The sequence below is a fragment of the Benincasa hispida genome, chromosome 2 (assembly GCF_027475165.1).
Source record: "Benincasa hispida cultivar pf3 chromosome 2, pf3_genome.v1.1, whole genome shotgun sequence".
NCBI lineage: Eukaryota > Viridiplantae > Streptophyta > Magnoliopsida > Cucurbitales > Cucurbitaceae > Benincasa > Benincasa hispida.
This window is the reverse complement of record NC_143479.1, coordinates 68895502-68922519: the sequence shown is the minus strand read 5'-3', so window position 1 is coordinate 68922519 and position 27018 is coordinate 68895502. Positions and strand designations below refer to the sequence as shown.

Sequence of the window (27018 nt, the reverse complement as noted above, 5' to 3'; positions counted from 1 at the left end):
ACTCAGACTAAAATAGTTTACACTCTAAACACTACTTATAACTCACTAACTATCATAATCCACTAAATATAATAACCAACTCAGTACCCCAAACACCCCTTAGAAGTTTGTAAATAATAGACTACATACTTTGTAATGAAAGTCTATCAATAATATCTATACAACTAGAAGTACACTTATTTATCTAAATACTTTTTCGACTTTCCGTACGCTCCTGTTATTATAGTTATTATGCAATCACAATGACCTATTAATCTAGAAAACAAACTGTCCATGAAAGATTATCAAGCACCATATATGTTTAGGAACAACTTTCATTTTGCAAAACATACATTTTGTAAAAAGTAACTCCCATACAAAACAACCATCTGGACTCTCAAACATACTATACTAATCACTTAAAAGAAGAAACAAACACCATAAACTGAAAAAACACACCACGTATTTTGTAAAAGTAAAAACTTTCTATAATCTTTGTTGAATCAGACTCAGAATTTTCTTATGAAGTCATGGATGTGAGTGCTAATCTCTTCAGGCTTCTCCTGGTTGAGGAAATGGCCAACTCCCTCCATTATCACAACTTCTTGCAGAAATGGCACATCTTTCTTGAAACCTCCACCATTGACATACTCCTTAATCCCTGGTGTTGTATAGACCATGTCAGCATCTCCAACTATGAACTTTACTGGCACTTTCACTTGCACCCCTGTCCATGGGGCTGTCAGCTCCCAGTTTCTACACAAGAATCCAAATACATATTAGTCTTTTACTTTCGACACGAGTAAGGTTATGTTTTATGTTTTATACATGTAGTTTGAGTTAAGTGTCAATTTAATCCCTATACTTTTAGAGGTTTCTATCATTATCTCTATGACTTAGATCAGTATTGCCAATGAGGCCCTAGATAAACCGTAGAGAAATTGAAAGCAAGAACGATGATAAATTTCATGATGTGATGTCTTGTTTTATGGATAGAAGTTAAAACTTGAATGTTGGTTAGATTTTAAGCCATTATTTTCGTTTGAAGAATATAAGTCAAGTTCAACAGAGAAATTGGAGTGAGCTTTGAAGTATAGATACAGGACAATAATGAAAATTTTAAAACGATGAAAATATATGGGTTAAAAATGCAATCTAACCACACATAAATAAGCCCCAAGCTTGGGGTTTTTATATTTTTAAATCAGCAAGTACGTAGTTTGTAACTTACAAGTCCATCGATCTGTAATAGTTCAATGGTCCAGTGAAGCCCTTCTGCTCATATTTGGAGGCAAAGTAAGAAAGATCTTCTTCTGAAAGCCAAGAGGGTAAGGGAGACGAGGATCCAGGCCTGGCTCTGAAGGCTTGTCCTTTGGGCAAAATGGGAGGGCCTGCTCTTCTTGTTGTCAATATTCCTTTCAGTACTTCTTTGGCACCCACCTGAGCCATCTCTTCTTCAATCTCTCCTGGATTCTAAAAGGGGGGAAAAATAACTCTTGTTCGGTAGCTCTATTTCGAAGCAAAAAGCACAAAAAGAGAGATCATCTCCTTAAAAAAAGAACTGGAGGTTATTTGTAATCCTAGAAAACCACCACATAAATCACTATTCAATATTTCTCAGTCCACTATTGGCAAAACCACAAGAGTCTTTCACAATCTCGAGCTTAAGACCCTGTATTCAAGTTCATACGTGTAAAAGAAGTGCTTTTAGTCAAGTACTTGGGGGCTAAGAGCTTTCTTATAAATGCACTTTGGCGTGTTCTTGACTTTTCAGAGTAGCGCATTTATGGAAGTGCTAGTTAAATATTTCAACTATAAATACTTCAAAAGTTGGGTTCTAAGTGTTCTTACAAATTTCAAAATCACTTTCCCTTATTCAACCAAACACTATGAAAAGGTTGGAAAAACAATTTTTACTGGTTGAAACCATTCGATCCTGTTCAAAAAGTCATCCCAAACTCAAGCCAACATCACTTTCAAACATAGATATTAAGATGATCAAAAGAAAATGTTCCATACTAATTGGGTTCGGTAACATACATAACCATGAATTTCAAAGTATGAGATCTTGTAACTCTCACCTGTGATCAATTCTATTAGGTACTCAACTCGCTGGCCATCTATATTCATTTATTTCCATTGTTCAACTATTTGACAACTAGGAGAAACCATGGTTCAAATCTTCCTCAACATGAAACAATCAGGAAAAGACTCAAAAACTGAATTATTACCATAGCAAAAAGCACTCTCAAAGCCAAAGATTTTCAACAATTCAGAAAAAGAAAAATCAAAGAACCCAACCTGGAATCTGCAGATATAGTAATCATCTCCAAAAAACTTCCTCATGGTCTCAACAGGCTTCATGTACGGATGCCTAGGCCTAAACGGCACACTTAGACACACAAAAGCCTTAACAATCTCCGCTCGGAATAAACACAAACACCATGCGATCAAAGCGCCCCAATCATGCGCCACAACAAAAACTTCCTTAACCCCAAGACTCTCCACAAGAGCGACAAGATCCCCGACAATATGCATAATAGAATAGCTAGAAATGGAATCAGGGGCATCAGAATCGCCATAGCCACGAAGATCCGGCGCCACAGCGCGATACCCAAGTGAGCTCAAGGCCAAAATCTGATGGCGCCATGCATACCAAAGCTCTGGGAAGCCATGGATGAGAAGAACAATTGGGCCTTCACCCTTCTCGGCTATGTGCATGTTTATGCCATTAACGCTCACAGTTCTGTGCTCGATTGTGTCCATGGCGATGGGTCAATTTTGGTTTTCTTGGATTTATGATCAGTTGCAGAGAAATGGGTATGTTTTATAATGGGGCGGCAAACAAAATTGAATGAAGGGGCGGTGGTTGGACGGAGGAAAATTGGCCAAGGAGATGGAAGGCAATAAATGGGTTTCTTGAAGACCTTGGAGTTTTCATCTCCTGCTTAATCTTTTATGACAGATGAAATGATCGCTGACAAATGGAGTATTGCTTTTGGGGCTTTGGGAGCGTTAACTTTTTCGTCGCCTTAAGGAAAACTACCCAATATCTTTTGGAAGCATTTGGGGAAAAAAAAATTAGTTATTATAATTTTAGATGGACTATAATAATTTGTGTTTGAGACGTAAACTAATTTTGTTTGAGAAGGAACAGTAAGAATGACAGTTATGAATAAAAAAATATCAATATAAAATAGTAAAAACTATAGCAAATAGTAAATACGTAACAAATGAGGATTTTGAAAGAGTGCTTACAGTAACTAATTAGAGAATATGTATTTATTGTAGCAAAATGTAGTTATTATAAACACATCCTTTAAATTAATATTTAAATATCTTGTTTATTGGATAATTGCCAAAAAAAAAAAAAAAAGAGTAAAATTTGGGGATAAATAGACGTGTATGAAATGTCCCTTTTGCCCCTCTAAAGAAAACTTGGTATGATTGATTAAAAAAATGGACTTTTCCTTTTTTAAAAAAACATAAACATTTAGATTTTTTTTTTTTAAATACTCTTTTGGTTTCTGTATTTTTTTGTTTTTGTTTATTTTGGTCTTTTTATTTTCAAAATATTCATTTTAGTCTTTATATTTTTTAATTTTTGTTTATTTTGATCCTCATACTTTCAAAATATTCGTTTTGGTTCTTGTACTTTTAAAAGGTGACCATTTTAGTCTCCCCATTTCTATTTTTACTTCATTTTTAAGGGATCAAAATGGATACTTTTTTAAAGTTCAATAACCAAAATGAACAAAATTGAAAGTACAAGAGGCCAAAGTAGTATTTAAACTTTTTTTTTTTTTTAATAATAACTCTAATATTAGGTTTTTTTTTTTAAATTATTACTAGTTTTAAAACTTATTGTCGATATATATAAATTTCAAAAACTTATTAGGAACATAGGGATATCATACTGATTCTTATGGGTTATATTTTTATTTAAAAAATAATATGTTGGTAGGTAAAATATTACAAAATGACCAATAATTAATAATAGTTAAGTAAATTGACTAATAGTAGAAAAGTACATTTACTTTGATCAGTTATTCATTTATTATTTGATGAACTACTTGCCATTAATAATGAGTAGTTATCGATCACAACACTTTATAGTATTAACCTAAATTTGATTTTTGTTGAGTTCATATAGAGTAGAACATTCTAGTATTTGACTTTCTTGATCAGAGATGTACAATCTTAATAATTCAACTATGCATTAATTATGACAAAACTAAATAGATGAATAAGGTTGCGTAATAAAATATTTAGACTAAATTAATCAATTGAAACTAATGAAATAAGAAGAAAAAAATTGCGAAAATGCAAGAATAGAGAGACATATTTAGAGTAAAATATTGTTTTTGTCTTTGACTTCGAGTTAGGTTGCATTTGAATTCTTTAGCTTTCAAATTCAATATTTTAGGTTGAGGTTTGAATTTAATGATGAGTAAAATTTTCTTTGAATAAGTAATCTATCTTTTTAGATATGTCAGTTGATTCTATAAATTGATCGAGGAAGAAAATTTATATGATTGAAGTCTAAAAATTTATCATCTTTAATAATCGTTAATGTATACGGTAGAAAATTATTTTATAAAAAAAATCTTTACTCCTAAAATCTCGTTCCTCTAAAAAAAACTTGAGAACTATTTTAGATCTAAATCTCAATTTGGTCTTTGACTTTAAAATTTGTTCTATTGTGATATTTTAACTTCAAGATTTTGTTAGACAATAATTTGATCATCTCACTCAAAAAAAAAAAAAAAAAAAAAAAACTAGAGTGTTTGCAAAAAATAATAGTAATAATAATGTTATGGAGAGATTTATCGAGATTGATTGAGATTGAGAATCTAGAGAGAAAGGAGGCCTATGGACAAAGATAGAGACCAGAAATAACAAACCAAGACTAACAAAGAGATTAGCGATAACTTAGAAGACTCATGAGAGAGTCTAGTGGTAGCCCAGGACACCCCTAGAGAGCTCAGAGGTAGTTTAGAGGACCCATGAGACAGCTTGGTGGAAGACCTTTGTAGGATCTATGGAAGATCTCATAGGATCCGTGGAAGACCTAAAAGCCACATAGGAGGCCTTGGAATAGCTATAGAAGAACCCAAGAAGGACCTACGAGTTACATGGAAGACCTCTCAGAAAGACTCATGGAAAACCTTGGAGGACTTATGGAAGACTTTAGTAGGACTCATGGAAGATCTTGAAAGACTTATGGAAGAACTCAGTAGTCAGTAGGACCCATGGAGGATCTTGAAAAACCTATGAAAGACCATAATATGACAATATGTAGAATTTAACAGTCACATGGAGGACCTTAAAGGATCTATAAAAGATCTCAATACGACCTATGAAGGACGTAATAGTCAAATAAGAATCGAGCTCTTTAAAAATGGAAGTTGTACCCCTTTAAAGCCGATGAAATGCCAATGCTGCCTCTTTCAAAAATTACAAACCATGGCCATAATGAAAAAAAATTTGAAGTGTGTGTATGTCTTTTTTTGTTTTTGTTTTTTTTTTTTTTTTTGAAAAAACTGAAAACATAAGTTCATTTTTGTCAAACTTGAGGCCCTACAATAAAATTGAAAGACAATGACCCTGACCCTCTCTTTCTCTCTCTCTTTTTAATTTTTATTTATTTATTTACCGTCGTGGGGTTTCTTGTTTCTTTTTTTATGCTTCATTTTTTTTAACTTAGGGATTATGTGTTTAGATATGTGGGAGTATATCTGTAGAACAGATCAATTTACCCAAAAGTTAAAATAAGAAGAGAACTTTTAAAAATGGCTAGTGATACAATATTCTCGATTTTAGAAACAAGAATGAAAGCATTAGATCTTTTAGCCCTTTATTGACATCTAGAAAAAACAAGACTATTTGGAGAGGTTGAAATGGTAAAACAATACTAATTATAAAATTGATCAACAACATTGCCAAAACTTATGGAGGTTTTATCTTTAGAACAATCTCTAACGATTTACCCAAAAGTTAAAACAAGAAAGGAGTTCTTTAGAAATAGTCAATGATACCCCTTCAAAAATGGATGGAAAAAAGACCAATGTTACCCCTTTTAAAAAATGACCAAATCATGGTCAGTCACATACATGATTTTTAGCGAACACATTAGATCATTTTCATTATCCTTGAACATCATCTATAGTAAAATTGAAAATAGATGTCATGACTCAATTTTTTTATAAAGCGTGTCTTTAATTTTCTGTTTTAGGATTTCTTATTTATTTTTAAGGATTACATTTCTTTTATTTAAGGATTATGAATTTAAATATCTTGGATTTTATCTCTAGAATAATCTCGGATCAATTTACCCGAAAATTAAAACGAGAATGGAGCTCTTTAAAAATGGTGAATGATACCTTTTAAAATTGACGACAAAAGGCCAATGCTACCCCCTTTAAAATATGACCAAACCATGGCCATAGCGGAAAATATTTAAAATTTATTTTTTAATCAAAACACAAATTCATTTTCATCAAGCTTGGACATCCATACAATAAAATTAAAAAACGTTCATCTTACCTTTGTTTTTTTTTCTTTTTTCAAAGTATGCTTTCAATTTGATATTTTGAAGTTTCTTGTTTCTTTTCCGATGTTACAACTTTTTTTTAGGGATTATGGGTTAAAACATTTAGGATTATATCTCTAGAACAACCTCAAAACAACTTACCCAAAAATTAAAACGAGAAAGTAACTCTTTAGAAATGACAAATGATACCTTTGAAAGCCTATGAAAAAGGGCAAACGATACCCTTTAAAAAGTGACCAAACCATGGTCATAGCAAAAAAATATTTGAAAGATGTTTTTTTTTTAATTACTAAAAAAATGGGTTCATTTTCATAGAACATTTGTGGTTTAAACATTTGGGGTTTAATCTCTAGAAGAATCTCAAACTAATTTACCCGAAACTTAAAACAAGCAGAAATACTCTAGAAATGCCGAATGGTATCTCTTAAAATAGACAAAAAAATAAAAAAAAATAAAAAAAAATAAAAAGAGCCAAATGCTACTCTCTTTCAAAAGTGACTAAGTAGCCATAGCAAACATTTTAATTTTTTTTTTAAATTTTTTTTTAAACTAAAAACATGAGTTCACTTTCATTTGTGAGATTTAGGAACTATGGGTTTAGACATTTGGTATTTATCTCTAGAAAAATCTCGAACCAATTTACCCAAAAATTAAAGCGAAAAGTGAACATTTAGAAATGGTCAATGATAACTCTTTCAAATGGACAAATGAGGCCAAATATTGCCCCCTTTAAGCCTAGGGAAAAAGTATATCTTTAAAACCAACGAAAAAGGTATCTTGTAACAACCCCAAATATTTTTTTTTATATTTTTATGTAATTTCAGTATTTCCCTTTATTGTTGAAGGTATTTGTGGAATTTTGGAAGTCAAGTGTAGTTGCGGAATTTAATTGTTGGCGTGAAATTATTCGATTTGAAAATTAATGGCAGGAATTAATTTTCTTTTGAAAAGAAAAGGAATTTAATAGTATAAAGTGGAATAAGGAAAAAGAATAAAGTATAATTATACTTATTTCCCTTTTTAGTTATTATTATTATTATTATTATTTATAAAAAAAATAAAATCAAACCCCCATTTCTTCGTCAAGCATCCGGTGCCCCCCCCCGCCTAAAGTTCTTTTTACTCTAACCGCCAACGACGCCTTACCACACCGCATCATTCCCGTCGCCGACCTCGACCAGCAGCTGATCTCCTCAACCCTTCATCCAGACGCTGTCGGTCCGACCCTAGCCGCTTGCCGCCGAGGTTTTGCACAGCTGATGCCTACCGTTCGGCGAGGCCCGACCGCATTCGAAGGCCCACCCTCCGGATCCGCGCGTCTACCGCTCGATTTGTTTGCCCAGCCCTTACGCCAGGTCGCTCGTCGAGTGGAGTCGTCCGGTCGTCGCTTAACGTCGTCCAGCCACGTGCCTCGCTCCCTTCTCAGCCTTTATGAGGCCATTCGATACCCTAGCTAGCCGTCCACATTCAGCCATCGAAGTTTTTGTCGCCGTCGAAGCCTCGACCATCGCTTGAGTTCACTCGTCGCCATTGTGTGATCTCAAGGGAATCTTGGATTTAGGTAAGATCATTTCTTGTTGGGTTGGGTTTCTTAAAGGATTTTTGGATGCCCATTAAGTTTGGAATGAGTGTTAACCTTAGTTGCATTATTTGACTTTAGATTGGAGTTGAAAATTGTTGAAGCGACCATCCACCAGATTCAAGGTTGTTCGACAGGTGTTTTGTATAAGGTTTGCAATTCTTGTGGTTACTCTTGAACACCAATCAGTTTGGGGATGGTTAGATTAAATTTTATATGTTTTGGTTTTGGGTTAAAATTGTTAACATCTCCTTGGTTTGGATTTTAGATTCAAGACTTGAGACGTTTAGGGTATTGCTCATCAAAGTAAAGGCCAATTATCTTTTGAAGTTTGGTAAGTTTGGAGTAAGTTGTTGGGTGGTTATTTTGAATTAAGATTAATTCTGGAGAATTAAGGTATTAATTTTGAACTTTGTATATGTTCAGGTAACCAACAGAAGTGGGTTTTGGAATTAAGTTTAGACCGAGCTATAGTTTAAGTGAAGTAAAATTGGAGGTCTTTGAATAATTTGGTTAATTGGAGTTAGACCCAAAATATTGATTTAAATATTGGATTTATCTTAAGTGTTGCTTGTCTTGAAAAGGATAAGCTTGCTTGGGCTTCTTTGGATTTAATTTCAAGGTAAGTAATCTTACTACTGGAACTGCCCACGGGCTTGGTTTTAGTTGCATGCTAGCATGATAAGTTTATGTTATGGTAAATGTTAGCATGTTGATTGACAGTATGACCTGAATCAAAGTATGTTCTAGCACAAATTCTGATTTGTTTACATACACACCTAAGTGCTTGATCGTTAGTATGTGATAGTATGTGTTTTCATATGTCGATGTCTGATCTATTGGTGTTGAGGCATACTTGCATGTTGTGGATTTATGATATAAGTTATACATGGATGATGTATAATATGTTATTAAGAATTATGTGTATGTGATGTAGCCATGGTATCAAGGATTTTTATGTATGTTTTAGAACCGTACAATGTTGAATCATAGCACGTTAAGACTGTGTGAATATCCTCATTGATTAGTTAGATGCTCATCAGTTTGTGTTTCCTTCGGGATTCACTAGTTTGTGTTTCCTTCGGGATTTACTAGTTTGTGTTTCCTTTGGGATTCACCAGTTTTGTGTTTCCTTCGGGATTCACCAGTTTTGTGTTTTCTTTCGGGATTCACCAGTTTGTGTTTCCTTCGGGATTCACCAATTTGTGTTTCCTTCGGGATTCACCAGTTTTGTGTTTCCTTCGGGAATCACCAGTTTTGTGTTTCCTCCGAGATTCATCAGTTTTGTATTTCCTCCGGGATTCACCAGTTTTGTGTTTCCTTCGGGATTCACCAGTTTTGTGGGCATACTTAACTACAATAGGATAGGACTCAGTCTCTTCTTTGTTACATGTATTTATGTGCCATATGCGGGTATCTAGAGGACATAGATGCCTAGCCTAACCCCAGTGGTGGGACTATTTACTGAGTATTTCATACTCATTCTTTCTTATGTTGATGTTTCAGGTAAGGGTAGAGATGCACCGGCGATGGCGCAGCGGAATTCATGATCGAGCCACTGGGACTAGTTTTTACGCTTCCGCATCATGAGATTTAGAGTTCTTTTTATGTTTCTTTTAACGTTTAGTTTTGATGTTTGAAACTTATTATTAAGAATTGTTTTTCATATGTATTTATTAACCTTTATAATTTATGGGTACCCTATTATTGTTTTTAACAATTGCATTTAATAAATGTCTTTTGAACTTCTCTTGTTTTAATTAGCATTTATTTCAAATAACTGAGCGTCGTTTTAAATTCTTTGCAAGCATTTAATTTAGTAACGGCCTTACCTAAGTCCTAAGGGGTCGGGTCCTTACATATCTCTTTTCAACCGACAAAAGAGTCATGGTATCTCTTTAGAAATGGCCCAAGATACCTCTTTAAAACTGACGAAAAAAAGTTCAATGCATGTTAACGAATTTTTTTGTACAGATAGTCTCATTTGAGAGATCCAAATGAAAAATGGTCAAGTATTGAAAAAGTAATGGAAAGTTATCTTCTGCTTACGTCATCCACGTGTGATTTTACCGCTCCACTTCTGAGATGCACTCCGTGCGCCTGCCACTATCAAGGAACTCGATCCACGATGACTCGTCACTTGATCCTCGATGGCTTGTCACTCGATACCCCGATGCATGATCACTCGATATGACGACAATCGACACGTGTATACTCGATCATAGCCATGTCATACTCGATACTAGATTACTTTATACTCGATCCTTTTAAACTTTTGAATTATTAACCTATTTGAAGTCCATTATTTCACCACTTCAACTCGTTGCTCAGACTATTCTCTCTCGTCTTGCAATTTTATATCCCTCAACAACAACACCTCTTGAGTCGAAACTCTCTCGATTTTCTCTATATCAAGTAACATTCTTCTCTTTGTTTATATTTTGGCATCATTTGTCTCTTTCTTTGTTTATATTTTGGCATGTTTCTTTCTTTCTTTGTTTATATTTTGGCATCATCATGTTCCTCGATATGCAATTGCATGTTCCTCGATATTCGACCGATACGGTTTTCATATCTTGCATGTTTGGCTAGAGCTCAAATTTTTTTCGTTTCGGTTTTCATATTTTTGGTATTTTGGATCGTCTAGAGTTTAGGGTTTGAGTAGGATAAGTCATGTAGGTGGAAAATCAACTCGAATGCTCGATAATCGACCATTGAGTCACATGTAATGTAGCGAGTAAGGGATAGTATGTAGTGCATCGAGTATCGAGTATCGTGCAGTCATGTATCGAGTATCATGCATCGAGTATAAAACAAAATTTTTTGTTATTTTATGTAGTATGGCTAGACAATTCAAAATTCCTCCCTACGATCTATTGGCTTTTTGGTCTTTCATCTCAAATTAATTAATTAATCAATGTTTTGATGATAACAAACTCAATTTTTAATTACTGAAAATCTTAGTATTTTAATATGTATATAGCGTAGAGCTCGAAACAACGATTCCAACACCTCTTGAATTACTCAAATCGGAGCTAAAATGAACACGATATTACCGAAACAAGTCTATAGAGAAAATACCGTGGTGGATGACGTGGCATAACCAGACCATTTGCATATAGACATGTGGCAGCATATTGGTTGAATGGTGGATCATTAAGAGATTAACATATGATAGACTTTTGAATTTTGGATTGATTTAAAATAAAAAATTGAAATTGAAAAGGAAAAGGAAAATAAATTTAATATTATTTTATGTTTGTGTCTAACGGCTAGTTTTTTACACATGGTATGTTTTTTATTTTTGGATTGACTTTAAAGAGAATGAATTTAAAAAGACAATGAATTTAATATTATTTTATGTTTGTGTCTAACGGCTAGTTTTTGACACATGGTATTTTTTTTTTTTGGGATTATTTTTAAAAAGAAATTGAATTTCAAAAGAAAAGGAATTTAATATTATATTTTGTTTTTATCTAACGACTAGTTTAGTTTAAAATTTCCATCATTGATTTTTGTTTTCTAAAATCTAATGGTTCAAATTAATTATGGTTTCTAAAATTTTTTCCATCTCTATATAAACCATCTTTCTCTCCAAATTTTAAACCAACAAATTTTACATTTCATAATCCTCCAAAACTCAAAAGTTCCATTATCGCTCTCTCTAAGTTCCCAATTTTTTTTTCTTTTCATCTTATTTTTGAGAGAGTGTTATTGTATTGTGAGGATAAACTTGTTGAGTGCTTAAACTTGTAAATCCACTCTAGTGAGAGTTTTATTGTGTTCTTAAAAAATTCCAACATTTGTAACGGTTTGATCCTAAACCGTGGAAAAGATCGGGTTTGCTCTTGAACCCGTAAAATGAGCGGTGGTGTAACGGTTGGGCTCTAATCCGTGAAAAGAGTCGGATAGATTTTATTAAAATTCCCAAGAGGCGCTTGGGGAGTAGAGTAGGTCGAGTTTGACCGAACCACTATAAAAATTACGGTGTCTTCTTCTCTAACTCTTTCCTTTTTATTTTTGCAATTAATTTAAGCAATTTATTGTATGTTTTAGTTTATTCTTATTTATTTGCTAAAATTTGATAGAATTAAATTATAACATTTTTGTCATCTTATTTGTTGCATAAATTGATTTTTTCTTATTATTTATAAAAAGTGTATTAATTAGTTTAATTGGGTTAATTTTAAAAAAAAAGTTTAATTAAATCCTATTCACCCCTCTAGGGTTGCCATATCAATCCAACAATTGGTATCAGAACGGGTTGCTCTTCTTGAAATATTTATTTCTTGATAAACTTAATTGTTTTTGAGCTATGTCAACTTTAGGTTTTATCCCTTTTACCAATAGTTAATCTATTACAAAGCCTCCTTTCTTTAATGGTACTAATTATAGTTATTGAAAAAATAGAATGAGATTTTTCTTGCTTTCTATTGATTATGATTTATGGGATATTGTTGAGGAAGGTTTTAAAATTCCAACAAAAGATGTTGATGGTGTTAGCACTATAAAACCTAAGGAAGAATGGTCAATAAATGAAAAGAAAACATGCTCTTTAAATGCCAAAGATATTAATTGCTTATTTTGTGCTTTGAATGAAGTTGAGTATAATAGAGTGTCTATTTGCAAAACCGCTAAAGAAATATGAGATAAATTAGAAATTACTCATGAAGGAACTAGTCAAGTAAAAGAAACAAAGATTGACATATTAGTTCATCAATATGAAATATTTAAAATTGATGAAAATGAAGCTATTTTCGATATGTTTATTAGATTTACTAACATTGTCAATGCTTTAGAAGGACTTGGGAAAAAGTACTCAAATCTTGAGAAGATAAAGAAGCTAGTGTGGTCTTTGCCTAAACAATGGGAGCCTAAAGTCACCGCCACTCAAGAGGCAAAGAATCTCAAATCTCTCTCCATTGATGAACTCATGGCCTCGTTGTTGACGCATGAGATAAAGATCAAGAAAAACATGGAGGATGAGAAGAAAAAGAAAGAAAAGAGTATAGCTTTAAAGACCATCTCTTTAGAAGTTGACTCCCAAGATGAAGATGACCTTGATGAAGATGATGTTGCCTATCTTTCACGTAAGTATAAGAACTTCATCAAGAGAAAGAAGCAATTCAAGAAGCGTCTCTCCAACCAAAAAGAGTCAAAAGGTGAAAAGAGCAAAAAGGATGAGGTAATATGCTATGAATGCAAGAAGCCAGGTCATATTAGAACTGATTATCCTTTTCTCAAATCATCCAAGAAATCCAAGAAGAAAGCAATGAAAGCTACTTGGGATGATAGCGATGAAAGCGAAAGTGGGAATGATAATGAAGAAGTGACCAATTTTTATTTCATGGCTCATAGTGACAAAGAGGATGAACAAAATGATGAGGTAACTCTAGAACCTCTTTCTTATAATGAATTTTTCGAAGCTTTTGAAAATATGCAAAATGATTTAGAAAAACTTAGTTCTAAGTATGTTGCGCTTAAAAAGAAATACAATGTTTTATCTAGTAAAAATAAGTCTTTACTTGAAGAAATTGCTTGCTTAAAAGAGAATGAGCATGATGCTATGCATATTGATGAAATGAATATCTCTTGTGACAAGCATGCTTTTGATTGTGATGAGAAAAATGCCTTGCTTGACAAAGTTAAATTTCTTGAGCATGATAGTTGTGAAAAAGATAATTTGTTTAAATTACTCAAAGAAAAGAAACTGCAAGAACTCGATAAGGCTAAAGAATCTATTAAAAAGTTGACAATAGGTGCTCAAAGATTAAACAAGATAATTGAAGTAGGCAATCTTTTTTGTGATAAAAAAGGTTTAGGCTATATTGATGAATGTTCTACTCCTTCAAGTTCTAAAACTATCTTTGTTAAAGCATCTTATAATATGCTTAAGGTTGTGTCTAAGCATGTTAAATCTAACTTTGTGTCTATATGTCATTATTGTGGTGTTGAAGGCCATATTAGACCTAAGTGGTTTAAATTGAAATATGCTCATACTACTTCTCCAAGAAGAAATTTTTCTCAAAAGGCAAAGTTTCACAATGCTCCAAGGAATAATTTCTCCAAGAAAAGTAGAGTGCATAAATTTGTTGTAAGAGATCAATCTTTGCATAATGTTGTTTGTTTCTCATGTGGCAAGTTTGGACATATAACTTATTCTTGTTACTTGTCTAAATCCAATGCCTTAAATGTCTATGCAAAAATGAAATGGATTCCCAAGTTTGTCAATGCTAACCATCTAGGACCCAAACAAGTGTGGGTACCAAAGAATCGAACTTGAACATTTGTGTTTGTAGGTTTGTTTGAAACCCTCTAAGAAAAACAAGTGGTACTTGGATAGTGATTGCTCGAGGCACATGATGGATCCAAGTTTGTCTCTCTCTCTAAAAAGGATGGAGATCTTGTAACCTTTGGTGACAACAAGAAAGATAAAATAATTGGTAAAGGTAGTATAGGTAATGAATCTTCTATTTTAATTGAAAATGTACTTTTGGTTGATGGTTTGAAGCATGATTTACTTAGTATTAGTCAATTGTGTAATAAAAGCTCTAGAGTTGTGTTTGATAAAAAGAATTGCATCATTGAAAATGCTAGTGATAGAAAAGTTATATTTGTTGGAAATAGAGATGAAAGTGTTTATACTATTGATTTGAATGATTGTCCTATTAATGATAAATGTTTATCGGCTTTGCATAATGATTCTTGGTTATGGCATAGAAGACTAGGACATGCTAGCATGCACTTAATTTCAAATATTTCTAAGAATTCTTTGGTTAAAGGTCTTCCCAAATTTAAATTTGAAAAAGACAGTTTGTGATGCTTGTCAAATGGGTAAGCAAACTAAGTCCTCTTTCAAATCTAAAAATGTAATCTCTACAACTAGACCCCTTCAACTATTACACATGGACTTATTTGGCCCTTCTAGAATTGCTAGTTTTGGAGGGAACTATTATGCCTTTGTGATAGTTGATGATTTTTGAAGATTTACTTGGGTTTTGATACTAAAACATAAGGATGATGCTTTGAAAAACTTTTCTAGTTTTGCAAAAACAGTTCAAAATGAAAAAGGTTTTTTGATTTCTAAAATTATGAGTGATCATGGAGGAGAATTTGATAGAAATGCTTTTGAAACTTTTTGTGAAGAAAATGGTTTTTCTCATAATTTCTTCGCTCCAAGAACTCCTCAACAAAACAGTGTAGTTGAAAGGAAAAATCGTACTTCGCAAGAATTTGCTAGATCAATGTTGCATGAGTATGGTTTACCTACATACTTTTGGGCGGAAGCCGTTAACACCGCTTGTTATGTTTTAAATAGAGTTTTAATTAGACCTTCTTTGGATAAAACTCCTTATGAACTTTGGCATAACAAAATTCCAAATATTGGGTATTTCAAAGTTTTTGGTTGCAAATGTTTTATTTTGAATAACAAAGAAAAACTTGGAAAATTTGATTATAAGACGGATGTTGGTATTTTCCTTTGCTATTCCTCTACTAGTAAAGCTTATAGAGTTTTCAATAAAAGAACTTTAGTAATTGAGGAATCTATGCATGTCGTATTTGATGAATCTTGCAATGTTATTTCTAATGAGCCTATTTATAGTGATGTTTTAGAAGGAAATTTTGGAGATTTACTTGTTAGTGACAAAGGCAAGGAAATTGTTTCAAGTAAGCAAGAGGTGAGCTTAATCGAAAAGAACGAAGTTGGTTCTTCATCCATGCCTAAAGAGTGGAGGTATGCTCCTTCCTATCTCAAAGAATTAATTCTTGGTAATCCCGAACAAGATGTGAAAACTCATTCCTCTCTTAATATGTTTAATAATCTTGCTTTTGTTTCTCAAATTGAACCAAAAAGTTTTAAAGATGCCAAAAATGATGAATTTTGGATTTTAGCTATGCAAGAAGAATTAAATCAATTTGAAAGGAATAAAGTTTGGGAGTTAGTCCTTAGGCCCTCTCATGCTTCTATAATTGGAACTAAATGGGTCTTTAAAAATAAAATGGATGAAAACGGAAATATCATTAGAAATAAAGCTAGACTTGTAGCTCAAGGTTATTGTCAAGAGGAAGGAATAGATTATGAAGAAAATTTTGCACCCATTGTTAGATTAGAAGCTATTAGAATGTTGCTTGTTTTTGCTTCTTATAAGAATTTTATTTTGGATCAAATGGATGTGAAAAGTGCATTTTTAAATGGTTATATCATGGAGGAAGTTTATGTAGAACAACCTCCGGGGTTTGAAAGTTTTGATTTTCCTAATCATGTTTATCACTTGAAAAAGGCTCTTTATGACTTAAAACAAGCTTCAAGAGCTTGGTATGATAGACTTAGTAATTTCTTGCTTAAGAATGGATTTAAAATGGGTAAAATTGATACTACTCTTTTTATTAAGACTAAAGAAAATGATATGCTTTTAGTACAAATATATATGGTTGATATTATTTTTTGTTCTACTAATCCATCTTTGTGTGAAGAATTTTCTAAGTGTATGCATAGTGAATTTGAGATGAGTATGATGGAAGAACTTAGCTTCTTCCTTGTACTCCAAATCAAACAACTCAAGGATTGTATTTTCATAAGTCAAGAAAAATACACAAGGGATTTGCTCAAATGTTCAAATTCAATGAAAGTAAAATTGTAAAAACTCCTATGAGCACATCCACTAAGCTTGACAAGGATGAAAAAGGTAAGTGTGTGGATATAAAAACTTATAGAGGTATGATTGGATCTTTTCTTTATTTAATTGCTAGTAGACCCGATATTATGTTTAGTGTATGTTGTGCTAGCTTTCAATCTTGTCCTAAGGAATCACATTTACATGTTGTTAAAAGAATTTTTAAATATTTGCTTGGTACTATTGATTTAGGCTTATGGCATCCTAGAAATGTTGAATTTAATTTGGTAGGATATTCCGATGCGGATTTTGCGGGTAGTTTACTTGACCATAAGAGTACCAGTGGGACTTGTCAATTTCTTGGTAGTTCCTTAATTTCTTGGTTTAGTAAAAAGCAAAACCCGGTTGCCTTATCCACTACCGAAGCATAATATATTGCAGTTGCTAGTTGTTAGTGCTCAAATTCTTTAGATGATACAAACTCTTTGTGATTTTGGATTAAAGTTTGATAATGTATCTATATTTTGTGATAATACTAGTGCTATTAATTTGACTAAAAATCCTATACATCATTCTAGGACTAAGCATATTGATATTAGGCATCACTTTATTAGAGAGCATGTGCAAAATGATAATATTACTCTTGAATTTGTAGGCTCTAATAATCAATTAGTGGATATTTTTACCAAGCCTTTGAATGAAGAAAACTTTTGCAAAAATAGGCTTGAGCTCGGTATTATTCGTTGTGATGCCTCTTGATTTTATAATTTTACTTGTTAAATCTTTTAGAAGGCATTTTGATAGGGGGAGATATGGAAAGCATGTGTTAATATTCTTAGGGGGAGTTGTGCTAAATTTATGTTCATGTTTTTAAGGGAAACATTTATGTAGTTCTAAATTTTTCTTAATTATTCTTTTTGATGATTCCAAAGTGGAGAAGTTTAAGAAAAATATGCTATAAATTTGTTATGATTTTGATTGTATTAATTAAGAGGAGAATTTATTTTTTTTTTTGAGTGAATCAAGAAGTTTAAGAAAAATATGCTATAATTTTGTTATAATTTTGATTGTATTAATTAGGGGGAGAATTTATTTTTTCTGAGTGAATTTCAAGAATGATCTTTATGGTGATATGTTGAATTTTATTATATGCTACATATGATTTACATGTATTTCAAGCTATTTTTCTTGAATGGTTTTTCATCATGAGATTGTTGGCTTTTTGGCCCTTAATCTCAAATTAATTAATTTTAATTAATTAATTAATCAATGTTTTGATAATAACAAACTCAATTTTTAATTACTGAAAATCTTAGTGTTTTAATATGTCCATAGCGTAGAGCTCAGAACAACGATTCCAACACCTCTTGAATCACTCAAATCAGAGCTAAAACGAAGACGATTTGACCGAAACAAGTCTATTGAGAAAATACCGTGGTGGATGACGTGGCATAACCATACCATTTGCATGTAGACATGTGGCAGCATATTGGTTGAATGGTAGATCATTAAGAGATTAACATATGATGGACTTTTGATTTTTGGATTGATTTAAAATAAAAAAAAATTGAAATTAAAAAGAAATTTAAAAGGAAAATAAATTTAATGTTATTTTATGTTTGAGTCTAACGGCTAGTTTTTTACACATGGTATATTTTTTATTTTTGGATTGACTTTAAAGAGAATGAATTTAAAAAGAAAATGAATTAAAAGGAAAATGAATTTAATATTATTTTATGTTTGTGTCTAACGGCTAGTTTTTGACATATGATATGTTTTATTTTTTTTGATTAATTTTAAAAAGAAAATGAATTTCAAAAGAAAAGGAATTTAATATTATATTTTATTTGTATCTAACGACTAGTTTAGTTTAAAATCTCCACCATCAATTTTTCTTTTCCAAAATCCAATAGTCCAAATTAATTGTGGTTTCTAAAAATTTTTCCATCTCTATATAAACCATCTTCCTCTCCAAATTTTACATTTCATAATCCTCAAAACTCAAAAGTTCTATTGTTGCTCTCTCTAAATTCCCAATTTTTTTTCTTTTCATCTTATTCTTGAGAGGGTATTATTGTATTGTGAGGATAAACTTGTTGAGTGCTTAAACTTGTAAATCCACTCTAGTGAGAGTTGTATTGTGTTCTTAAAAAATTCCAACATTTGTAATAGTTTGATCCTAAACCATGGAAAAGATCGGGTTTGCTCTTGAACCCATAAAAGGAGCGGTGGTGTAACGGTTGGCTCTAATTCGTGGAAAGAGTCGGATAGATTTTATTTAAATTCCTAAGAGGCGCTTGGGGGGTGGAGTAGGTCGAGTTTGACTGAACCACTATAAAAATTACGGTGTCTTCTTCTCTAAATTTTTCCTTTTTATTTTTGCAATTAATTTAAGCAATTTATTGTATGTTTTAGTTTGTTATTATTTATTGGCTAAAATTTGATAGAATTAAATTATAACATTTTTGTCATCTTATTTGTTGCATAAATTGAATTTTTCTTATTATTTATAAAAAGTGTATTAATTAGTTTAATTGGGTTAATTTTAAAAAAAAATTAATTAAACCCTATTCACCCACCTCTATCGATCCAACAGGATCATTTCTCAGACCAGGCGACCAATCTATCCTCTCACATTGGGACGGCTAAGAAGATAGTGAAAGAGAAGCTTACTCTCACTCAGCTTCCCTTTCAAAAAGATGGTATTTTGGCCATTTTGGGGACATGGACATTATCTTCAAAAGTCCATTGGTCCACTACATTCTATTGAGGGAAATTATAGACGATAGGAAGGATGCAATGACTTTTGGTTTGAATGGTACGATTGTAACATTCTCCAAAGAAGACTTTCTGAAGAGAAATTGGACATTAGCAATTTCGACTTGAATGGCATGGTCATATCAAATGACTATGCATTGGGGTGTCGAGGGACCGTGCATCGAGGATCGAATGACGAGCCAATGAGGATTGATTCCTTGATAGCGTCGTGTAGGGTGCATCTCAGGGGCGAAGCGGTAAAATCACATATGAATGACATAAGCAGAAGGCCACTTTCCATTACTTTTTCAACAGACGAGCATTTTTCATTTGGCCCCCAAATGAGGTCATCCATACAAAAAATCCAACATTATCCCATTTAAAAAATGATCAAATCGTGGCCATAGTGAAAAGATTTGATAGTTTCATTTTCATCAAACTTGAACATCTCATGGTAAAATTGAAAAACGATGACCATGACTCTTTTTTTTCTTTTTTTTTTTTTTAAAACTTTGCTTTCAATTAGCCTTTGTGGTGTTTTTTCTTTCTTTGTGGGTGCTAGAATTTTTTATTTAACGATTATGAGTTTAAATATTTTAACTTTTATCTCTAGAATAATCTCTGACTAATTTATCGAAAATTAATCCATAGCAAAATAAATTTAAAATGTGTTTTTTTACTAAAATCATGGGGCTCAACTTTTTTCATAGCATTCTTTCCATTTGTCTTTTTGAGGGATAGAGAATGGAGCTCTCACTCCTTCAAAACCGATGTCAAAGGGCCAATGCTTCCTCCTTAAAAAATGACCGATCCATGATCATAGCAAAATATAAATATATATATATATATATATATATATATATATATATATATATTATAGAAAATTTTATAGAATTGACCTACTTCACGAGTAATATTTTATAAATATTTTTAAATTATGAGTTGTTGGGTTGAGTGAGTATTTATTACCCATGTTTGGTAAGCCATAAAGAAAACCTATGAGTTATTAAAACCCCTTTTTATCCACTCAAAACTTCCATTTTTTATCCTCTCAAAACTAACCCTAAAAATCAATATATTTTCATTTCTTTCTCTCTTCCCTCATCTTTGCCATTTGGAACCAGATTTTTTTTTTTTTTTTTTTTTTTATCGTCAAACCTATAGATTATTAAAACCCATTTTTTACCCACTCAAAACTCCCCTTTTTAATCCCTCAAAACTAACCCTAAAAATCAATATATTTTCATTTCTTTCTCTCTTCCCTCATCTTTGCCGTTTGAATTCAGATCTGATTTTTTTTTTTTTTTTTTTTATCGTCAAATCTTTGGATTCTATTTTCATTTCTTTCTCCCTTCCTTCATCTTTGCCGTTTGGATCCCCAAATATACTATCCACATTATATAAAAATAAACTGTATGATATGTGAAATAATAAAGTTAAGTTAGCAAGATTCAATATATATACATACAATATACCAATTAGTAATTGGGATAATTACCTTCAATATATATACATACATTCAATATATATACATACAATATACAATATACCAATTAATTGAGCAACAATATGAAATATATTTTTTTGGTATGTTTTATCGATTGAAGAGAATTAAAATTATTACCGTTTTTGAAAAGAATATATGAAAAATAATATACTATGTTCTACAAATTGAGAAAAAAAAAATTGAGATTGTCCCGTTTATGTCATAAATGATTTGAGAAAATACGTGTATATTTGAAAATTAATCAACAATAGCAAAGCATAAAACTAAAAAATAAAAGAATGAAATGGAAAAACAAACAGAAAAAAAAATAGAACTAATCTTATTCACAAAAAAAAAAAAACTGCATCAAATCCTCAAACTCAACTCAACTAACACAATAAATATAGACAATAATTACCAACTCAACTCAACTTTGCAAACAAACATAACAATTTAACTCCCTAGAAAATTTAAATAATAATTACCAACTCAATTCAACTCAACTCTCTATTTTTATCACATACCAAACACACCCTAATTATATTTCATAACAAGATCTTGTAATACACTATCTAAATATTAAAAATAATTCAAAACATATTTAGTAATAATGATATGAAGATAAAGTTTATTTTAAGTATATGAAGTTTATTCTATATATATTTGGAACAAGTATAGATTTAAGATATTAATATTTATAATATAATATATAGACCATAATAGAAAAGAAAGGGTCCGTTGCCCATGGGGATAGGCTGAGGGAAGGGACTTGTAGAAGCCACACTGACAGGGGAGGCCAAGGATGTACCACTCACGTTAAGAAAATGGGATTAGGTGAATGAGAGGGGAGGACGACATCCGGCAAATTCAAGTACAAAGAAAGAGAAAGTTGATTCAAATGAAATTATAAAAATATTTTACAAATCAAGACCTCATTTTGTAATCATTCCGTTTTTGTTTTTGATTTTTGAAATTTAAGGTATGTACTCTTTTCTACTATGATTTGTATTACAATAGTTGAATTCTTAGTTAAATTTCAAAAATAAAAATAAATTTTGGTAAAATGTAGATAATAGAAAAGAAATTTGAAGGTGGAAGTAAAGTCTATAAACTTAATATGGACCAATGATTTGACTCAAGCATATCTTATTATTTAAATGTTGGGCTTAAATTAAGGGAATTGGAGTATATAGCAAAATTTAGGTTTTAATTGGAAAAATGGCAAAATCGAAATTTAATAAGTATTTTAGCAAATCTGTTGTGGAGTACATAATCTGACTTTTTCTAATTCTTTTTTTTGTTCTCAATCTGATTTGTAGTACATGTAATTGTTGATGAGTGATTTATTAACATTTATATATATAGTGTAATTATTAACTATCGAGTTATTAGTTTTCATCCGAATTTGACTAAATAAAAACAAAAAAATAAACATATTTTTGCATATAAATGAATCATCCTTTCTAGTTTTTCTCTCCAAATATCTCTCTTCGAATAAATCTCAGAATTTGATTAATATATTTTTCCATTTAAACAAATAATCGCTCTTGATTTTTCTCTGCAAATATCTCATACGTATCTCTATTTTCTTTGCAGATTTAATTTTATCTAACTAGTTTTTTTATTTCTTTTTGTTATAAGATTCATTGTTTATCTAAATATTTTTCATTTTTTTTTTACATATTATTTATTTGTTTTCATCTTTTTCCAATGTATTCGTTTGTAATTTTATCATGTATTATTTCATATTCTATCAATATGAAGTTAGGAGTTTAATTGATATATATTTATACATATAGGGTAGTTGTAATGTGAAGCTATAAGAATTTTAACCATCATTTTTCATGATTCCCAATTATAACGCTATATTGCATCTAGAGATGTCCAGCCTCGAATGGGGCGGGATTCCTCTATTAGGCGAGGAATGGAGGAGAGAATGGGGAAAAAAATTTCCCTAAGCTAAACGGAGACAGGGAATGCATTTCCCGTCCCCGCCCCAAATTAGCTTTTACATAGTATAGTTATCTAATGTTATGTTATTATTATTATTATTACATAAATATTACATTTAAATTTCAAATTTGATTATTTATTATGATTAAATTGAATGTTTAAATTTAGATTATATATATGAATAATTTGATTTATATTTATTTTTTTCTACTAAAAATTGCCTTTTTAGGCCAAAATTTGAGTAATTTATCTTTAAATTCAAATTGTCATATAAAACTAACCATAATAAACAATTTAATGATTAATTATTTAATTAAAATTTTCTCACATTAGTGATATAAACTAATTGGCTTGGACATCTCTATAATGTATCTTCTAATCTTTCAAAAATAGTTATTTCATTTGCATACCGTGTAATTATAATGTAAGTTATGAGGTTTTATGTGACACCCCAACCTTTCAAAAATAGTTATTTTCAATCAATTCATATTTAATCATGGATTTTGTCTTGCTTATTTATTTTTGGAATAAGTGTGGGTTCAATAAAATCAAAACTTGACTTAATTTAACTTTAATAGATGTCCAAGATCTAATAAATTAAATTTACAATAAATTAAATTAAAATATTATAGTTTTCAAAATTTTAAATTAGAGATTTTGAATGTAAGTTTCATAATTTTGGAAGTTTAATATATTTATTTTAATTTAAAATTTTTAGAATCAAAACTGAGTTTATTGAGAAGATTATCTTATGAAAGATAAGGGAACGTATGGACATATTTGGAAGTTAAAATGTAATTATTATTATATAAACATATTTAAATAAGTCTTTTAGGTTAAAATGACATATAAATAATTAAAGAAAGTTTAAAAAATTGGAGGAAAAAAACCCTATAATTGTCGCACAAAGCCATCATCCCTGTCATTCCATTTGCCATCGACCGCCTCACGTTGTTATTTCAGAAATCGACCAGCAGTTGTGATATTTAGGTGATTATCATGGACTTTTTTTTGTAGGTTTTTGTTAAAGTTTTGGTTTTTCTGCGATATGATTGACTTCAATTAAATTAACAAAGGGTATTCGAGGACGTCTGATTTAAATGTAACATAATATTTCAGAAGTCACCAGAAGTAGTTTCGAATGGTTGAGGTCGTGGGTCTTTAACCAAGTAGGTGTTCTCCAAACTATTTTTTAAAAGGGTTTTTTTTAACCTCTGGTTGAACCACTATAAATATTTGTATTATTCTCTATACTCTCTTATATCTCTTCTATTTTGATTTAGTTTATCAAATGATATACATACTGTGTATAACCTTGATTTTTTGTTTACCCATATGAAAATGGTTATCAAAGGGAGGCCTAAGAAAAATTTACTTTTGTGTTTGGATTTTGAAAATAAATCAATTTTGGAAAAAAAAAATATTTAAGGCATTGAATATGTTTTTTTTTTTAAAAAAAAAACATTTGTGTCTTTTCTTATTTCTATTTTTTTTTTTCAAAATGTCTAAAATTCATGGAGGGTGATATAGATATTTGGGTCAGAAATATTTTCTCATTAGACTATTTATGAAAAAAAAATAAGGAATTTAAGACATTTTTGTAATTTGGTCTATTTAATTAGAGTCCACGAAATGGATGACCCAAAAATAGACGAAAAATGTGAAATGATCCGGTTTTTGAAAAAGCAATCTCACCAGAGTTGAGCTACTCGTGTGTACTCGACATATCGAAGTACATAAGGAAGGCATGCAGAGGAAGATTTCTCGCTCTGGAGAAATAAAGAAAATTATATCAAGACACCCTAACGTCAGAAAAGGGCAATACCGTAACATCACACAATCATAACATCAACTAAGGGGCATTTGACATTTTTTTTTCAAAATCAAGGTTATTTGCCCTTTTAAACCTTTAAAATGGATCATTTAGACAATTATCTCATTTAATTAGGCTACATCTATAGAAACCCCTACATTTTACTCAAACATGGGTTTACTTGCTTAAAACTTGAACATGCCATAAAAAAATTGAATTTTGTTCACATGAATTTATTTACTTAAAAAGATAGGCTTTATTTATAACAATCTCTAACCAATGGGCCTGAAAACTAAAACGAGATGGAACGACGGTACAAATGACAAGTGACACACCTTTAAAATCGACCAAAAAAAAAAAGTCGATGCTACCCATTAAAGGACTAAACTAGGTCATGGAAAAAAAAGTACAATATACTTTTATTTATTATAAAACATAAGTTCATGTTCATCCAAGACTCATAGATGACTCAACAATTAAGAGGACCCACTTGCGATCTTTACAAGACCCATGGAGAACCTAAATTATGATTTTGAAATTGTTAAATTCTCACCAAACAATCCATAAGATATGAATTTAGTAGATGCTACATTTAAACATTGATTACATCATCAATTTCACATCACTAGCCTATATAATCAACCAAAATATATCACTAAAATTCTCTATTGGTGCTCAATTTCTTTTATCAACCAATCAACCAAAATATATCACTAAAATTCTCGCTCAATTTCTTTTGTCTTGTAGGACCACTTAAAAAAAGATACAAATTTACTTTGAAAGAAATAGAATGGTAAAAAAATTACTTTTTAAGAGTTACTCTAAAATTGATTCCTTGGGGGGGGGGTGGAATCCAAAATGATAGACCAAGCATCATTTTACGATTTTTGTTTTCAAGTAAACTTGTGATTAATCATTTTTAAAAACTTGCAAAATTTAATTAAGTCCTCAGAAATGTTAGGGGTAATCTCAAAAACAAAACAAAATTCACCCTATATAAAAATAAATAAATACAATAAACCTCGTAAAAATAACAAACAAACCATTTGATTAAAACAAAGACAAGAAGACTATTTTAGAAAAATGCCTAAAATGGAACACAAAAACAAGGCCAACAACAATTTCCCAAAAGGCTTCAACTTCACCAAGAAAATAGCCCAAAAGCAGCGGTCAACCATTGGCGTCCACAGGCCATCCGCTCCTCTCTCTACAATCAAACAAATTCATTACGCATTTAAAAACACCCCATTTATCCACACTTCTCAAATCATCTTCAAGAACAAAAGAACTCAGACTCCCATTTTCAAGCAAAAGAGTTGAACAATGAAACCCATTTCAATTGTCATGGTTGTCTTAGTTCTTTCACTTTGCCAGTTCCAAATACTTTCCCAAACTCCACAAACTCCATCAACTTCTGGAGGCAATGATCTCATCACCAAAACCTGCAGCAGCACCCCTTACAATGATATGTGCAAATCAATCTTACTATCATCTCCTAACAGCAATGGAGCAGATCTCTATGGCCTAGCACAAATTGTAATACAAATTGCAGCAGAGAATGTTAGCAACATATATGAAAGCATAAACCAATTACAAAATGGTACATCGGTAGACAGTTTCTTGGATGACTGTTTGACAGATTGCTTGGAGAGCTATCAGGATGCCATTGATCAAATTGAAGATTCAGTAACAGCATTGGAATTCAAAGCCTATAATGATGTTAAGACATGGGTTTCAGCTGCCATGAGTGATGCAGCTACATGTGATATGGGGTTCAAAGAAAAACCAGGCTATCAATCTCCGATTGCACAAATGACTGCAGTTTTTGATCAGATTTGCAACATTATCTTGTCCATGACTCAACTCTTAAGTGAAGAGAAGATTAACTAACGTCACCAGCTAAGCAGTTTGGTTGTTTTGTTTGGCTCTTAAAATAAGAGCCTTATTTCACTTTGAAGTTGCATACAATATATGATTATGTAAACAAGATCCCCATGATGGCAAGAGATCAGATAAACATCATCATGAAAAGGATTTCAGAATCCAAACATAATAATTTCTTATAGTGAATATTAAATACATACCTCTGGATCTTCAGTTTCAAAACAAATCGAGAAAGCTTCATATATTGAATACAATGTGAAAAACAAGAAACCATCAGAACTTAACCATTTACAGAAAGAATCGAAATAAAATCCCATCCATTGAACGATTTCTATGAACTCTAATGAATTGAACCAACAAATTAACATCAGCAGAGGAATTCAGATCCCTTAAAAGGGG

At 31.3% G+C, this 27018-nt stretch overlaps 2 protein-coding genes and 1 long non-coding RNA gene across 3 annotated transcripts; 2 read left to right on the top strand and 1 right to left on the bottom strand.

Moving 5' to 3' along the window:
* Window positions 1-298: 298 nt before the first annotated feature.
* Window positions 299-2982, bottom strand: LOC120071439 (epoxide hydrolase 3-like). The gene is made up of 3 exons (XM_039023725.2): window positions 2281-2982; window positions 1211-1452; window positions 299-735 (listed from the first exon to the last, which is right to left on the bottom strand). Exons 1-3 carry the CDS (start codon window positions 2743-2745, stop codon window positions 489-491), a joined length of 954 nt encoding a protein of 317 aa, XP_038879653.2. The 5' UTR covers window positions 2746-2982; the 3' UTR covers window positions 299-488.
* Window positions 2983-7576: 4594 nt separating this feature from the next.
* Window positions 7577-9828, top strand: LOC150038120 (uncharacterized). The gene is made up of 4 exons (XR_016527773.1): window positions 7577-8093; window positions 8193-8262; window positions 8380-8445; window positions 9618-9828. It is a non-coding gene; the product is annotated as an uncharacterized LOC150038120 (long non-coding RNA).
* A 16113-nt stretch (window positions 9829-25941) lies between these two features.
* LOC120071980 (putative invertase inhibitor) lies at window positions 25942-26625 on the top strand. The gene has a single exon (XM_039024409.2). It carries the CDS (start codon window positions 26059-26061, stop codon window positions 26623-26625), a length of 567 nt encoding a protein of 188 aa, XP_038880337.1. The 5' UTR covers window positions 25942-26058.
* The last annotated feature ends 393 nt before the right edge of the window (window positions 26626-27018 follow it).

Coding starts and splice junctions, on each gene's coding strand:
- LOC120071439 (XM_039023725.2), bottom strand. CDS start 2,745: ATGGACACAATCGAGCACAGAACTGTGAGCGTTAATGGCATAAACATG. Junction 1,453..2,280: donor ACTATATCTGCAGATTCCAG/GTTGGGTTCTTT, acceptor CCCCCCTTTTAG/AATCCAGGAGAGATTGAAGA. Junction 736..1,210: donor TATTACAGATCGATGGACTT/GTAAGTTACAAA, acceptor ATTCTTGTGTAG/AAACTGGGAGCTGACAGCCC.
- LOC120071980 (XM_039024409.2), top strand. CDS start 26,059: ATGAAACCCATTTCAATTGTCATGGTTGTCTTAGTTCTTTCACTTTGC.